At 32.4% G+C, this 17,420-nt stretch overlaps 1 protein-coding gene across 8 annotated transcripts in view; it reads right to left on the bottom strand.

The window, feature by feature from the left end:
- Positions 1 to 17,420, bottom strand: part of FAM13A (family with sequence similarity 13 member A) — a 152,631-nt gene that overhangs the window by 48,655 nt on the left and 86,556 nt on the right. For 7 of the 8 annotated variants that reach the window (XM_031942266.1, XM_031942265.1, XM_031942259.1 and 4 more), the window contains 3 exons: positions 16,357 to 16,543; positions 11,256 to 11,335; positions 10,516 to 10,558 (listed from right to left, as the gene is read on the bottom strand). In XM_031942266.1, the coding sequence (XP_031798126.1) occupies positions 10,516 to 10,558; positions 11,256 to 11,335; positions 16,357 to 16,543 (310 nt within the window). The remainder of the gene's footprint in view (positions 1 to 10,515; positions 10,559 to 11,255; positions 11,336 to 16,356; positions 16,544 to 17,420) is intronic. The other variant, XM_031942261.1, reaches the window with a different exon arrangement.

Below are 17,420 nucleotides of genomic sequence, written 5' to 3'. Positions count from 1 at the left end.
TTGTGGAATAAAGGCTCTTATTACGTTTTTTAGGAAATGATTCCCGAGAAGTATTATTTTTCTTTAGTGAACTAGACTGTCACCAGTTCATATATGTGTGAGAGGAGAGAGATCTCTGAGGATGAGCTGGAGAAGGAAATACAGAGAGGAATAGTGATACAGAGTAGAGGGAGAGAGACACAGAATCAGGGACCGAGACCCAAATAATCAGATGGGACTGTCAAACAAAAAAAGTAGAAGACACTAACTACTTTGCAGCTTTAAGAGACCTCTTCCACTCAGTACAATGAAAAATAAACTCCCCCAAAATATTCTTATTCACAGTACAAATTATTTATTCTATGAGATGATTTCAAAATGATCACTAGACCAACTCAAAAATTAGCAGAAAACCAGAATTAATATCCTACCTTATAAAACTATTAATAATTAGTTTGAGGATGTATAAAACATATGAGGGTTTTCTCAATAAAGGAAAAATACCTTTTACATTAGGATACGTTCATTAAAATGAAAACAAGAAGTATATTTCAGTTGTGTTTTTTTTTCAAAGTACAGTATCTTGTTTATGTGAAAAATTTTTTGCAGTCAAAACACTATTATCCAAACTAATACTGAAGAATTTCAATTTGTTTTTGGAATATGCTGCATGCTGTGGGAGTCAGAGGGAGCAGACACTGTGAAGCCACAACAATTTAAAGAAAATAGTGAAGTTGAATGAGGAAAGGCTGTCTCTGTAATTCCTGGAGCTCTTTATTTGCCATTTCTTTCCTTTTTATCTACTTTTAACTGTACATAGAGAAGCAGTTGAGGCATGCTGGAAAGTGAACTGTCCTTCAAGTCAGAATCCTTGGTTCTAATGCCAATGATGAGCTGTTTGTAGCCAAACTACATCACTTTCCTGAGTTTTTGGCTCCTTATCTGTAAAATGGGCATAACAATACTTGATGTGCTCATAGTGTTATTGTTAGGCTTAAATGTGAGAATGTATGTTTTGTAACTAGAGGATCCCAACTTTATAGCTGGAAGGGATCTTAGAAACCATCTGGTGGAACCTCATCATTTTATAGATGAGCCTCGAGCAGGTTAGCAATTTAAAGTCACAATATAGCAAGTAGAATTTGAATCCAGGTCATTTCCTCCTAAGACAGTTTTCTTTCTCAAGTGCCACAAATCACTACATAAACTATGATTAGTCGTAATATATTGGAAACTGAACTAAATGAAGTCATGTCCACCTTCTCCCACAGCTCCAGCTTGACCTATATCTCTATTCTTATTGCTCCTCACTCTCGGTCCTCCATACTCCTTCTCTATGGCAGAACTTATCTCCAGGCCAGGAATGTACCTCTTTCTCCCTCTACCTCTTAAAATCTCTGGCTTCCTTTAAGACTCAGATCACAAACCACCTGTGTCTACAATGAGTTCTTTCCTATTTATCCTTCTCTACCTCTCATCATTTTTTATCTATTTTATACACTCATATATGTTTATGGCCTCTCTCTTTGAAAGACTGCAAATCAGGACTTTCATTTTTGTTTTTTGATAACATCAGCACTTGGCAAATACTGAATGCTTGTTAATTGATCCGACAACTTTGAAGTCCTTTATAGTTCCATGAGTCCAATTTGAAATTGGAACTTGGAGAGTTCCAATTGGAGGATGCCAATGAGATGGATAACTATATGAATTATAGATTATTTTAAGGGAAATTCAATTTTATTACTTTCAAGTATGGAACATAAAATAGGAAAACAGTATTAACAAACTGAAATAACTAAAACAATAGATCTTTTGAAAGAGAATAGTTTGACATAAACATAAAAGTTCTTTAAGATAACAAAGCATGATATTAACTCTCTCTTGGTCTTACTGTTATTTATCTGCTTCTCTCTCTCTCTCTCTCTCTCTCTCTCTCTCTCTCCACTTTTCCCCATGAGGCTAATTAGTATCTCTGAACCTTATAACCAACCTTCATTTTTTGTCTCCTGAGCACCTATCGTGCATTAGCAACTACTTGCTGGTTATCCCCACCTGAACAGCATCTCAAAGTCAGCATGTCTCAAATGAACTTCATTATCTTTCTCTCTAAATCTATCCCGTTTTCTTAACTTCCCTACTACTGTATAAAGTACCATCATTTTTCTAGTTACCCAGTTTTTCAAACTAAACTATTTCTACTTCATTTTATCCAATTACTCATCAAGACTTGTCGATTCTGTTTTCCCAACATCTTTCCTATTTGTCCTTTTCTTTCCACTCATTCGGCCAGCAACTGAGCTCAGGCCCTTATCGTCTCTCAATAGCTTTATTGTAATAGGTTCCTAATTGGCTTTCATGCCTCTAGATCTCTCTTCACCATAAACTATCCTCCAAATCCAATCCACTGACAAAGTGATATTCTAAAAGTACAGATTGAACTATGCTACATTCTTGTTCAAGATGTTCCAGTGGTTCTCTGTTGACTCTGAAATACAAACTTCTTGGTTTAACATTTAAAGACTTTGGAAAAGTGTTAAATTTGAAGTGAAAAGACCTGAATTCAGATCCTTAATGCTACTTATTAACTGGGCAACTCATTAATGCTCAAAACTTCTATAAAGAGTTCTTGCTCTGCCCTCCAGCTTTCCAATCAGAGGGAAGAGACAACTGAGGGAGGACCTCACAGAATGTGAGTGTTGGAGAGTATTTAAAGTACAATTCATCAAACAGGAAAATGCAATCAGATCTAACATTTAACATAATGCAACTTGCAAAGAAAATAACAATTCATCAAAAACAGAAGAGTCAAATATTACACTGGGGGAAGGAGAAACACTTAAGCTTGCAAAACATAAAACTTTGGAAAAAATGTGAAAGTTAAGGTTTCAGAATCCTTTTGAGATTGACTTGGAAATGGATCCAGATAAGGTAGTTTATCTTTTTCAAATGCAATTGCTTAATCATCTAGCATTTTTAGTATGAAAAACTAATAGGTTTTGAAATAATGGAGTCTTTCACTCAAATATTTGTTGATGAGTTTAATATACTATTGGGTATCAATTGTTTGACACATATGATGTCCTAATTGATATTTTTTCTTAATCTTAATTGAAAACTCCTGCCTTTCTTACTTAATATCTAGACCCTTCCCCCTTCAAGGAATAGTAAGGAAAAGAAAATAAGAAAGTATTTTTCTTATTATGAATGACTTAATTGTTATCAAAAGTATATTTATAAGCTCCTCTAAGCAATAGGCTTATAAAGGACAAGGAATGCAAAATTATTTTTTGAAGGAATTTAACATTTTCTTAACCTAGTCATTCCTATATAATCTGATCTCTTGGTTAAGGCAATAATTTTCTATGCGGTTCCTAATTTGTATTGAATTTATATTTTGTTATAAAAACTTAATTTAAAAAGAATTTTAAAAAACAAAGCCCAGCATCAACGAAGAAATTGTGATTCAGTCACATTCAACTCTTTGTGACCCCATTTTAGATTTTCTCCACTAAGATAATGGAGTAGTTTGCCATTTCCTTTTGCAGCACAAATGAGGAAACTGAGGCAAGCAGAATTAAGTAATTTGTCTAGATTCACAAAGCTAGCTGTCTGAATCCAGATTTGAACTCAGAGCCTCCTGACCTGAAGGCCATCCACTGTACTACATAGCTATCCCATTCGAAGAATCACTAGAAACAAAACTTCAAGAAGGATTAGAAATATAATCTTTCTATTTCCAGGTAGTATAACATTGTCTTTTGAATTATTGATTTTTTTTATAAATGCCTTTAAAAAGCATTTTTTTCTACTTTTCCTGTAGGATCACAGATTTAGAGCTTGAAGGTAGTTTAAAATCCACTGAATTCAATACCCTCATTTTTATAGAAGGTAGGTGGCTTAGGTAATTGTGAGGATCACTTATATTGAAAATGGGAAGCAGGATTTGAAAATCAGGCCTTTTGGAAGCACTCTAACCACTGAACTCCAAGATCAGGGATTCAGAGAAGGAAGGGACCATCTCATGTAACAGATGAGGAAACTAAGACAGAGAAGTTAAGTGACTTTCCGAGTCACATAGCTAGTAAGTAGAATATAACTTCAGTTCTCCAAGTCCACTGCTTTATTGACTGAGTATACCACCTAGGAGCATCTTTTTTTTTTTTTTTTTTTTTTTTTTTTTAAGTGATAGGAGTATAGAAAAGGGAGAATTGGAAAACTAAAATTGGAAAATTAGAAAAAAAAACTTCAAATGACATGTTTCAAAATATGAGCTTAAAAGAAAAAAATATGGTGGGATTTTTGCTTTTTATTTTTAAATCACAGATTGGAATTCCCTATTATTTTAGGATCACCTGTCAAATTATATTATGTTTATAGGGTCTAAGTGCCTTATAAAAACTATGACAAAATTAGACAGCTATCCTTAACCTGCTAGAGTGTGTACTTCTGAGTGTATCAGATTGTTCAACAGATCCTTTGTACTTGTGTTTATCTTCTTATTTAAATTGTTATGATGATGGTGATTACCAAATAATCTTTATACAAATCAACATTGTGCTTTGTGCTGCTGTTTAATATCTATATTAAAGGATAGTGAATTTATTTATTAAAGGGAACCACGTTAAATTCTATTTTTACTTATGTGTTACTTCACTGAAAGTTGTCCAAAGAATTCAGTCTCTGGTTGTCTTTAGAATTTGTGAGTTAACATGATAAAATAATCGCTAAAATTTCTTCTTTATAGCTTTGTATCTTACAAAGTATGACAAGAATAAAAGGAAAGAACTGAGATGAGCTCCATCCAGGTAAGAAAACCCAACAAATTTTTTCCCCAAGAAATTCTCAGTGACATGAGTATATGCTTTTGTGAGGGAAAAGGGACACATAAAGAAATGAAAACAGAAAATAAAATAATACCATGCCAAAGTGGAGATTTTGCCCTTTAAGAGGCAAAGAATAAATAAATATGCTAACTGGGCCCCAGGAGAGAAGGAGGAAGAAATAGATGGCAAAAACTTGGAATACAAGTTGAAAGTCCTTTCTTTCCATCTCAAAAATCTATTAACTTCTCATTCTTAGTTTTATGAAGCCAGTTTGGTACTCTCAGGCAGGGATAATGAAAAACAACTGCATCTCAAAACAACTGTACAAGGAGAATTTTCAATCTCACTCTTTCTATCTGGTCCCTTCTGTACTCCCTACAAATATACTTGAATTTAAAAACAAACAACAAAAAAAATCTCTCTTCATTTGATTCTACCATTTTCTGCAATTACTACTCTAGATCTCTTTTTCATAACCAAATACTTAAAAAAAACTGTTCAGATTTGTTGTCTTTCTACCTTCTCGCTTATTCACTTCTCAGTCCTTTGCAATCTGGTTTCTGATTTCATCACACAATTGAATAAATCTAACTAATTAACTAAACTAAATTAACTAAATAACCAATCTAATCCAACTAATCTCTCCAAGAATACCAATAATTTCCTAATTTCTTTCTATATACTATAATTATGTATTTAATATTTCATTTTCTCCAATTAAATGTGAAGATTTATTAATTTCCAACAGATTTTTCTCTCTGAAATACCAATAATTTGTTAATTTTCAATGGATTCCTCTCAATCCTTTTCCTTTTTGACTTTTTCATAGCATCTGACAATGTTCATTTCCTTGAAAATCCTCTGCTTGGAAAGGAGGGAAAGGGACCCACAAGTGCAAAAATGTTTGTGGCAGCCCTTTTCATAGTGGCTAGAAACTGTAGATGGCCATCAATTGGAGAATGGCTGAATAAATTATATTATATGAATGTTATGGAATATTATTGTTCTGTAAGAAATAACCAGCAGGATGATTTCAGAAAGGTCGGTAGAGACTTACATGAAGCAAAGTGAAAATGTGAAAGTGAAATGAACAGAACCAGGAGATCATTATACACAGCAACAAGAAGACTATGTGATGATCAATCCTGATGGACGTGGCTCTCTTCAACAATGAGCTGATTCAAACCAGTTCCAATTGTCCAGTAATGAAGAGAGCCATTCACACCCAGAGATAGGACTATGGGAACTGAGTGTGGACCACAATAGAGTATTTTCACTCTTTCTGTTATTATTTGCTTGCATTTTTGTTTTCTTTCTCAGGTTTTTTCTTTTTTTTTAGATCCGATTTTTCTTGTACAGCAAGATAACTGTATAGATATGTATACATGTATTGGATTTAACATATAATTTAACATATTTAACATGTATTGGACTACTTGCCATCTAGGGGAGGGGGTGGGGGAAGGATGGGAACATTTGGAACAGAAGGTTTTGCAAGGGTCAATGTTGAAAAAAAATTATCCATACATATGTTTTATAAATAAAAAGATATAATAATAATAAAAAAGATAGAGAGAGAAAAAAAAAAAAAGAAAATCCTCCTCTTCTCCGGAGCACCACTGTCCTGGTTACTCTGGTTCCCAGCTTTAGAATTTCTTTTTTCTTCCTTTTCTTACCTCCACATCAAAAGTACTTGTCAGTTCTACCTTACCCTCTGCTATTGTCTGTTGCCTGAATTAAATGATTGCCTAATCTCCACTCATTCTTCTTCTTAATCTATTTTCCACATAGTTTTTGACATTTTATCATTAAACAACAAGTTTGACATGATTCCTTTTCTTTCTTTTTTTTTTTTTTAACATTTTACTCTCCTCAATTACTTGTTTGTTTGGTTTTTTTTTTTAGGTTGATCCTCAATTGTAAAAATAGTTTTTAATATTCATTTTCCTATGCCAAAAGGACTACAAAACTGTGTATACCCTTGAATCCATAGTGTTACTACTGGGTCTCTATCCCAAAAAGATCATAAATGAGGGAAGAGGACCCAGAAATACAAAAATGTTTGTAGCAGCTCTTTGTAGTGGCAAGGAACTGGAAATTGAGTGGATGTCCATCAATTGGGAAATGGATGAATAAGATATGGTATATGCATTGGTGGTGGAGTTGTGAATACATCCAACCATTCTGGAGAGCTTGGAATTATGCTCAAAAAGCTATCAAACTGTACATACCCTTTGACCCAGCAGTGTTACTACTGGGCTTATATCCCAAAGAGATTTTAAAGAAGGGAAAGGAGCCTGTATGTGCAAGAATGTTTGTGGCAGCCCTCTTTGTAGTGGCCAGAAACTGGAAACTGAGTGGATGCCCATCAGTTGGAGAATTCTTTTTGTACAGCAAAATAACTGTTTGGACATGTATACTTATTTCGTATTTAATGTATCCTTTAACATATTTAACATGTATTGGTCAACCTGCCATCTGGGGGAGGGGATGGGGGAAGGAGGGGAAACATTGGAACAAAAGGTTTGGTGATTGTCAATGCTGAAAAATTACCCATGCATATATTTTGTAAATAAAAAGCTATAATAATAATAAGAAAAAAAGATATGGTATATGAATTTAATAGAATATTATTAATCTATAAGAAGTAATGAGCAGGTTGATTTCAGAAAAGTCTAGAAAGACTTACATGAACTGATGCTGAGTGAAGTGAACACAACCAAAATGACATAGTAAAAAGTTATAGCAACATTATGCTATGATCTTCTGTAATAGATTTAGCCCTTCTCAGCAATGTGGTTATTCATGACAATTCCAATAGACTTGGAATGGAAAATACTATCCACATCCAAATGCCACAAAACTATGGAGACTAAAATGCAGATCAAGGCCTACTATTTTCACTTTTTTTGTTTGCTTTTTTCTTTCTCATGTTTCTCTCCCTTTTGTTTTGAATTATTCACATCATGACAAATATGGAAATATCTTTTAAAGTATTATGTACATATCAGATAGCTTGTTGTTTTGGTGATGAGGGAGGTAAAAGAAGGAAGAAAAGTTTGGAATTCAAAATCTTACAGAAATTAATGTTGAACAATATCTTTACATGTAATTGGAAAAATAAAATTCTATTAAGTAAAAAAAAACTTTTGAGTTCCAAATTCTTTTCTTCCCTTTCCTCCCTCAAGCAATCTGATATAGGATGTACTCCATACTCTTTTCCAGGAAGCATCAGTGTTCTATTAATTCTAAGATAAAATGTAAAGCCCTGTGGCTGTGAATGATCTTCATGACCTATCTTCAATATGCTTTTATAGTCCTATCGTACATTTGTCCTTTATGCACTTGTCATTTCAGCCAAACCAACCTGCTTGTGGTCCCTATACATGATACTATACATACATTTTGGAGCCTTTGCACAAGCTATTCCTTATGCTTGGAAAGCATGCTTGTTCACCTTTTGCCTCTTAGAATCCCCAGCTTCCTTAAAATTTCAGTTAAAGGTCTATTTCCTTTAGAAAACCAACTCTGATTCCAAAGTTGCCACTGCTTTTTCCTCAAAAATTATTTTGGACACAATTTGTATTTAATTTTCTACTCAAACATTCCCCCAAGCAATAGAATGTAAGCTCTTTGAGGACTGTTTTTGTTTTTTTTTTAATTTTCACATTCTTTCTGTTTATGCTAGGAACATAGTAGGTACTTAATAAATGATTGTTGAATAAAGTGAAAAAATAGGAAATTTTTCTTTTCTAAGGGAAAAATTCTGAGTAATCAAGAGCTCAAGGTTTGAAATTGAAAGTATAAATACTAAAAATATATTATCGGTATATTCTATCACTGTGATCATCATTCTTTCTCTCACTCTCTGTCTCTCTCTTTGACTCTGTCTCCCTTTCTCTTCTGTGTCTCTCTGTGACCATCTGTCTATATAATTGTATCTTTCCATCCATTTATCCACCTGTCTGTCTGTCTGACTGTTTCACCTATGTCCACCTGTTTATCTCTCTATGTGACTACTTTCTTTCTTTCTTTTTATCTCTTTCTCTCTTTCTTTCTTCCTTTTTCTTTCTCTCTCTCTCTCTTTCTTTCTGTTTGTCTCTCTATATCTATTTATCTAGACCTATGATATTGATATAGAAAACTCCCTCACCAATTCAGATCAATGACTTTATGGTTTTAGATTATTGAATAGGCCCACTTTCACACATCCAGATTATATTAGAGAAAAGACTTTAAATTATATCTTTATGACTCTGAGACAGGCCTTCTATCCACTATGTATATGATTTCTTATTAATATATTGCCTTATAGTTTACAAAACACTTTATATATATCTTGCTTCATCTGAAATAATAGATTCTGTAAGATAAGTAGAGAAAATAGTATTGTTCTCATTTTTATATATAATGAATCTGAAGCTCATAAAGGGTGAATCTCTTACCTAATTTATGAAGTGGGAGGGCCAGGACTCAAAATTCACTACACAATACTCTTAAATCTTTTTCAATACAGAGAAATTGGGAGACTAGTGAATTTTGCTATCATCTTTGTTTTGAACCCAGAAGCCCGCTAATAAAAAAAATTTCTTGAAACTAGGGGATCTAAACTATTGATATTTTTTGAATTGGTGTTCCCCGCTTAATAGAACTTGTGTTTCAGGAAAATTTGCAATAAAATGAATTTTTTAAATGATTTGCTTTCAAATCAAAATTAAAAATGAAATTTTTGGAAAAAAATCTGGTTTCCCAGTATAAGTGAAAACATAATGAAAATGTAGCATATCTTTAAAAGTCACTTAATTAGAGAAAAACTAGTTATTTTTGATAAAATAAATAGAAGTTATCCAGTCTAGCTAGTATCAGTCTTCCTAAGCATTATCAATATGCCTCCTTTCCTATCAATTATTAGCTGTCTTTAAATCTTCTTTATTTCAGAAAAATTATTTTATTCCTCTGAGACCTAGTTTTCTCATTTGTAAAATAAGATGAGTACTTGCACACCCTTACTAATGCTGTTAAGGAGGAAAGCACTTTGAAAGACCTGCAGTGTTATGTAGATAAATGTTGCTATCATTGTATTGAGGATGCCTGTATTAATGTGGAGATCAGAAATGTGACTTCAAGAAAATATTTAAGGAATTGCATGTCTATTCTGTTTGCCCTGAAGATTAACATGTGTTCTACTAACTACCATTTTTGTGGACTTAGGAAAAATACCTTCAATTTTAAAAGTCAACTTTTCTTTCAAGAAACAGGTTGAAAAGAGGAATTAGAAAGATATAGGAAATATAACCCAGTTCAGTACGCAGTATGAAAGTCAATAAGAAATCTTCCTATTGCTCAAAAAAATTTCTACTAAAAACATTCATTAACTCATATTTGTAAAGTAGTATGGAACCTCCAAGATCCTCTAAAATAACCTTCTCATTTTCAGGGGAGGATACTGAAATCCAAACTCACATCAATGGTAAGTGGGATTTAAGGGAAAGTCCTATGACTCTCAAACTCAGTATTAAGTCCTTTGTACTTCATTCACTTACTTCTTCAATGAAAATTTATTATGTTTCTGCTAAATAAAAGTATTTTGAATGTTTCTTAAGGAGTATTCTTAAAGTAAACCTGTCTTAGCGCTGATCTTCTAGTCAACCATTGCCCAACTACTATCTTTCATACTGAAACATAATATATAAAATAATAGGATACTGACCTGAGAATGCTGAGTGTACTTCCCATCACTATTATTTTCTTTGCTAAAACAAATAAACAAACAAAATAACCAAATACACATTGCATAAAGCCAAAGCAATTTGTTTTAGTACAACACTTCTCATGTTTTTGTAACTATGATTTTTTTCCAAGACTTCTGGTACACTTACATTTCCATGTGGTGGTAAAAGTGAATAGATTGAAAAAGAGAAAAAAATATAATTTGAACTATTATTTCTGGGAAAGGGCAGTTTCTTCATCTGAACACAAACATTAGCCTGGCCACAAAAAATAACAATAAGAAACAAATGGAGTCCAAATCTATTTCTTTATTTAAAACAACCAATTAACTGTATTAAAAAAAAAAAAAAAGTTTTACCAAGTCTGTTGAAGATATCTGACAACATATGCAACATTATACTTAAGGTTTGTATCAGCTCTGTGTTTCATTATTTTGCTGTTGTATAGGACCATTATTGGTTTTTTAATTACTCAGGTTTTGATTTCTTTTTAGTGGTCTTTTCATTTAAATTGTTGTAGTCATTATTTACATTATTCTTCTGGTTTTGCTAAAACTATTTCTTAACCTCATTTGGATTCTTTTATGTCAGAAAATAAATAAATATTATATATTATAGTTTATTATATAAAATATGTAAATACATACTATATGTAGTGGAGGGGTTAAATTATTAAAGCCTTTAAAAACTTATTCACAGTCTCATGAACTTTTCAATTTACCTTTCATCAGACATCAGTTCTAGGATATCATCACATCCAAGTCTCTCTTGAGATCTTGTAGAATTAATACTTTCCATAGTCTGTAAAGCAATATGCCATTATTAAACAGAGTACTGCATGTAAGACATAGATGTTACATATTAACAGAAACAATCTAATATTAATTTTTGCCATATTTAAACTATTATATGAGAAACTCTTTACAACAAAATATATTTTTTGTACTTACATGCATAAGAATTCAGAAGTATTTTGGAAATAATATTAATTGTATCCTTATTAGGATCCTTATTAAGTGTTTTCTGAATTTGATATATGAATATAATGAAATACAAAATTTATAGACAATAAAAATAAGTAATAAATAAATAAATAAATAATAAAAAGGGTGATTTTTCAATATTTAGAAAGGGAAGCAGTGACTACTAAGAGATAGTACAGCTTCATCAAAAACAAGTCATTCCCAACAAACTTTTAATTTTTTTGACAAAGTTGACAAAAGATCAAGAGCATGCTGGAGACCTAGTTTATTTAGATTTTTAGATCTAAGTAAAACTCAGATTTGGGAGCAATATGGAGTAATGTTGGGTAGATGACATTAATACAATTAAATCAATTCATAACTGTTTGATTAACTCTAACCAAAGAGAAGTTATTAATAGATTAATGTAAACTCAGAGAGAAATGTCTACTGGAGTGCCCTGAGGATCTAGTCCTGTGTTATTTAACATTATCAATGACTTGGGAAATACAATTATCAGATTATCAGATAAAGAAAGCTTGAAGGGATCGCTAAGGCAGTAGATATAGGAATCAGAATCCAAAATAAACTTCAAAGTTTAGAAAAATATGCTGAAATATGAAATCTAATAGAGATAAATGTAAATGTAAATGTAAAGTCCCACAATTTGATTTACAAAAAATCAACTTCAAAAGTTTATATGAAAAAGATCTGAAGAATTTAGTAGAATATAAACTCAAAAAAAGTTTTTGAAGGATGGATCAGTTGTTCAACCTGAGAGAACCTTAAGGAGATAGATCAACTTGTGTCTATTGAAATAACTTACAATTCAGTAGGACCAGTATTACTGTTTATCAGCAATGCTAATTTTTATTATTGTTTTTTCCTGAGGGGGGAAAGTGTTTTACCTATGGTAAATGGTTTTGCCTATTGACTAGCTGACTTCAATTCCAAAGTCAAGTATAGGTGACTGTCTTATTAAATGCAAACCCAATGACTTTTGTGAAAGCACATGGTGTCCTTGCAGACCATTTTATGTAACCAAGTTATGAATATTCAACGTGCTAACATGGACCTGTAAGACAATGTCACCATTAGGACAATTTTAATGTTTAAATCAGGAATATCAAATGTATAAAGAAATCAAACTCTAAAAGCTAAGGTCATGCCCCACCTTCCCTTATTTTTTCAATCCAAAATCACAGAGATTTTTGAATTTTAATTTGGAAAAATAATCTCAAGTTTAATAAAGTTAAGGCTTTTTATGGTATTAACTCTTAGGTTTGGAAATTATTTCTAATTTTTTTCCCCTTTGTTCTCTGAGTCTTGTCATTGAAAGCTAAATATGAGATAATTTGACCACACTCAAGGCAAAAATCATTTAAAACAATGTCAAAGAATCTTTATTTTTTAGAGGTCATGGCAAAGTGGTTTTTCTTCTTACACAAAACAAGTCAACCCCAGCACTGCAAGAAACTTTGTTAGTCAGAACTGGTTTGCTATTCTAACCTCATATAACTAGAGGAAAATGAGCTTCATAGCCAATAAATTCTCATTAATACAAACCAAGAGCAGAGTTAGTCTTTTTACATATTTCATTCCATATGCTAATGCAGTACCTATGATACTGTTAGGCTGGGGAACTCCTGGAATAGAAACCCTTTCCAGCAAAGGAAGCACATATTCCATTACCTGTGTTGAATTGATCATTTGCCCAGATTCATGTAGGAGAGGTAGGGATCTCTTTGATCTTGAGTCTAACACTCATAGATAAAATGCTTCCTCTCTTTCATACCATAATTTTTGCAAATGTATTATTATTAAAGCAATCAAAAAAGGACCAGAATTACTCATCTCTGAGTTTTAATCTCAAAGCTTATTTTCTCTCAGTCTTTCCTTACCCTTATAAAGAATCCCCTTTGTTTATTTTCTCTCCTTGCATTTTTGTGTCATTTTATGTTATTTGAGGCTAAAAAAAAAAAAAAAAAAAAAGCAAAAAAAACCAAGTCCAGATATTAAAGAACTCACAGCCTAAAGCTGGAGAAAATATGAAAACAACTATATACAAACAAATTATATTCAGAAAAAAATAGGAAATAATTAACAAAGATTTGGTACCTGAATTAAGAGGGCTCAGGAAAGGAAAAGGGATTTTAACTGGGATTTTAAGGAAACTAGAAAAGCCAGAAGATCTGGCAGCCAAGTATTTTGTTTGAGGAACAGCAAGGTGGTCAGAGTCACCGTATCATTAAGAACACGGAGTGGTGTAGGATATAAGGAGATTGTAAATGTATGTGCTTAGAAAGTATGTATAATGTCAAACAAAAGATTTTATATTTTATTCTGGAAGTAATAGGGAGCCACTGAAGTTTACTGAGTAATTTTTTTATTTGTTTATTTTGTATTAGAGGACATGTTGGTAAACTTTAAAATTTTTTTTTAGTCTGTCTATCTATCTATCTATTTATCTATCTATCTATCTATCTATCTGGTTGGAGTTAAGTGACTTGCTCAGGTCACAAAACTAGCAAGTGTTTGAGGCTGTATTTGAACTCAAGCTTTCCTGACTCTAGAGCTTGTGTTCTAACTACTACACCACTCAGATGTCCCATTTGTTTAAAAAAATGGCACAGTTAGACCTATATTTTAGGAAGATCATCTTGACAGCTGAGTAGAGGATGGACTGAAGGGGGGAGAGGGTATTGCCAGGCATGAGGCACTGAAGGCCTACACCAGGGTTATTATGTTGGTGAAGAGGGAGTGTATATGAGAGAAGATAGAAAAGTAAAATTGAAAGGCTTTGCAATAGATTGGAAGTGGGGCGGTGGTGAGAGAAAGTAAGGGATGAAGGATGACACATAAGCTGTATATCTGAGTGACTGGAAGGATCATAGTGTCCTTGACATTAACAGGAACTTGGAAAGGGAGAGGGTTTTGAGGGAAACATAAGGAGTTCAATTTTGAGCACGTTGAGTTTAAGATGCTATAAGACATGTATTTAGACATGTCTCATAGGTAGGTAGAGAAGCCAGATGAGTATGTTTGAGAATCAACTCAAAGTAGAGTTTGAGATTTGAGAGATGATTTAAATCTAAGGGAGCTGATGAAATTACCAAGTGAAACAGAATAAAGGGAGAAGATAAAAGGACCCAGAATGGAATCCTGTGAGATATCTACAATTAGTTTGTTCTGGAAAGATGCAGGAAAGGAGTCCGGTAGGAATATATCAAGACTATCTTTCAAGATAAAATAACCAGATTACAATGCACATTTCTCCTCATTCAATTAATCTATACTCTAGCCATCGAGGTCTTCTTGCTAGAAATCAAAACACCCCATGTCCTGTCTTTATGCATCTACTTCTTAAAATCTCTAGTTTTCCTCAAAGCTCAATTCAAATGCTACCTTCTAGATGAGACTTTTCTTTCTAGCAATAGCAACAGGATCCTGCCCTGACCTGAAATTACCCTTTATTTACTTTGTATGTATTTTGTATAGACATATATGTGCATGTTGTTTCCTTAGAACATAAGCATCAGGAAGGCAGAGATTTTTGTCATTGTGGTCCTCCTGCTTAGAATGTTCCTGGAACAGGACAGACTAAATGCTTGATGACAATTCTAAAATGGCATAGAGTAAAAATGGTGGGCTTGTTGTTAAGCATAGTAATATGAATTTTTAAAATTGGAAAAGTGTTCAAATTTTTTTATTTTTTATTTTTTTTTAGATTTAAGATGTTTGCTCAAAAGAACCCAATGGTTTTTGTGGTATTTTAGTAAATGACTGGTTTCTTTATGTTGAAATTGCTTAAAAGAAATATCTACTTGTCAATTTAAATGTAAAATATCTACCAGCGGTACAACTTCATATGAACATTGTTTTCAACTTAATTCTGAGGACTGTGTTTTTCTCTAAAAGTCATTGGATTTTATTCTCTAAATAATGAACAATAAAGCAATTGAAAGGGTTATGAAATAATTCATGTAATGACATTTGCTATAGTATAGATGAATATAAAAGGTATGATCACATGGAAACTAAAAGATCTGTTTAAAACAATGGGATTAAGGATAAAACTGAAAAAACATAAAATAATATTTAAAAGATGCTGATATGACAAATATAGAAATGTTTAGAAGAATGGCACGTTTAACCTATACCTTTCTTCATTTTAAAAATAGTTTTAAGTATGATTTTATTTTGTTTTCATTGAGATGGATATTAAATTTGTAACAAATTATTTTAAAAATAATAATTTGACTGTATTAAAATGGTGTTCTATCAAGAGCTTTTCCAAAAAGGGAAGAATTTGGACAGCAGCCTGAGGGATGAACTCTAGAGGTCTGGAAGGTAGGAGGCTGTAAGAGGAGCTAAAACAGAGAGCAGGAAGTGTTCCCTCCCACCCCTCCTTTTTAGGACACTGTAGCTCATGGTCAGGTTGGACAGTCGTAAGAATGACCCATGTACTGGTCACTTCCTTGTCTTCATTTATTTTAAAAAATTTAAACTAGAAGACAGAACTCAAAGGATGGTGTAAAAATGAAAAAAAGATGTCAGCTTTTCTTGATTAAAATCTAGTCTTTTTTCAAAAACATTCCAAAGGTTAAAAACCCAGTGCTGATTTTAATTGCAATGATATCTTGGCAAAAATTTAATCTTTTTTCTATCTCTGATTCTCTAATAGTAAAAAAAAAAAAGTGTTAGGTTGCAAGATTTTAATGGACAGTTCCATCTCTGAAATTCTATGATTCTATGAAATTGCACCCAAAATGAGTTTTCATATTCTGCAATGTTTAGTAGAAAGAAATTATCTTCCTAAATATGCTGCATTTCACTATCTTATAGGGAGAATTCACTTACCACATGATTATCTTGGATGTCATTAATCTCAGAAAGTCTGGTACTGGACTTCTGTCGTTTAGGTTTACTGTTTTCTTCAATATATACACAGTTGTTTTCCTGGTATTTTTCTGCTTCCTGAGCAGTCAAAATACATTCCTCGAGGCTGCTGAACTCAGAAGGAATATTTTCTTTGTAGATAAGTATCCTTTAATTTAAAAAACAAGCATAATTTTTATGCCTAATTTTACAGATGAGAAAGGACCCATGATCATAATCACAGCTCACTGAAGAAAAATGTATTACCAGGGATTCCCAGGTTTCATCCTAAGATTAAAGGTAAAAGCACTACAACTTTCTGAAAAACAGCCTGTGCAAATCTGTATGCTAAATAAGTTACTTATTTTGTAAGGCAAATTATTCTTGGACAGAAATTTGCAAGAGCCACTATTCTATGAAGTACAACTTTTTAAACTGTAGTAAAAATAATTTATGTATTTTTTTAATAGGGAGAAGAATTGAAAATTCAAAAGAGGCTCTTGGAATATTGCTTTAGAGGAATTTATTTTGGTCATAAAGAGAATAGAATTCATTGGAAAGGAAATTAAATGCACTATTTAAAAAAATGATAGATTCATCACTCATATAGAAACCATTAAAAAAAATCAGACAATAACATTTTTCTCTTCTCCAAAGCATCCCCCAAATTTTCTAAATGTTATATTAATGCATTGTACAAAGTGAAACCTTAATAAAATCAGTTAATTAAAGGGCAAAGTTTCAATTAGGTAAAAGTCTAATATTTTAAAATATAATTGTTGTTGTTGTTTTTTAAATCACAGCTCCCATCCCTTCCCTTTTCTCTCTTAATGAACATGCCAGCATAATGGTCAAACAAAAACATTTGACAACTGATTGACTGATTACATGATTGAGAACATATGCTACATTCCACTGCAGTTTACCAAAAAAGGGAGAGATGCATTGCACCATCTGTTTTCAAATGGTCACTCAGAATATGGTGACTGCAGTGATATTATATACTGTTCTCATTTTATTCTATGTTAGTTCATACAGGTCTTCTC

Source organism: Sarcophilus harrisii, chromosome 6 (assembly GCF_902635505.1).
Source record: "Sarcophilus harrisii chromosome 6, mSarHar1.11, whole genome shotgun sequence".
Taxonomy (NCBI): domain Eukaryota; kingdom Metazoa; phylum Chordata; class Mammalia; order Dasyuromorphia; family Dasyuridae; genus Sarcophilus; species Sarcophilus harrisii.
Note: the sequence above shows the minus strand (reverse complement) of the source record. Positions and strands in the feature narration are given on the sequence as shown.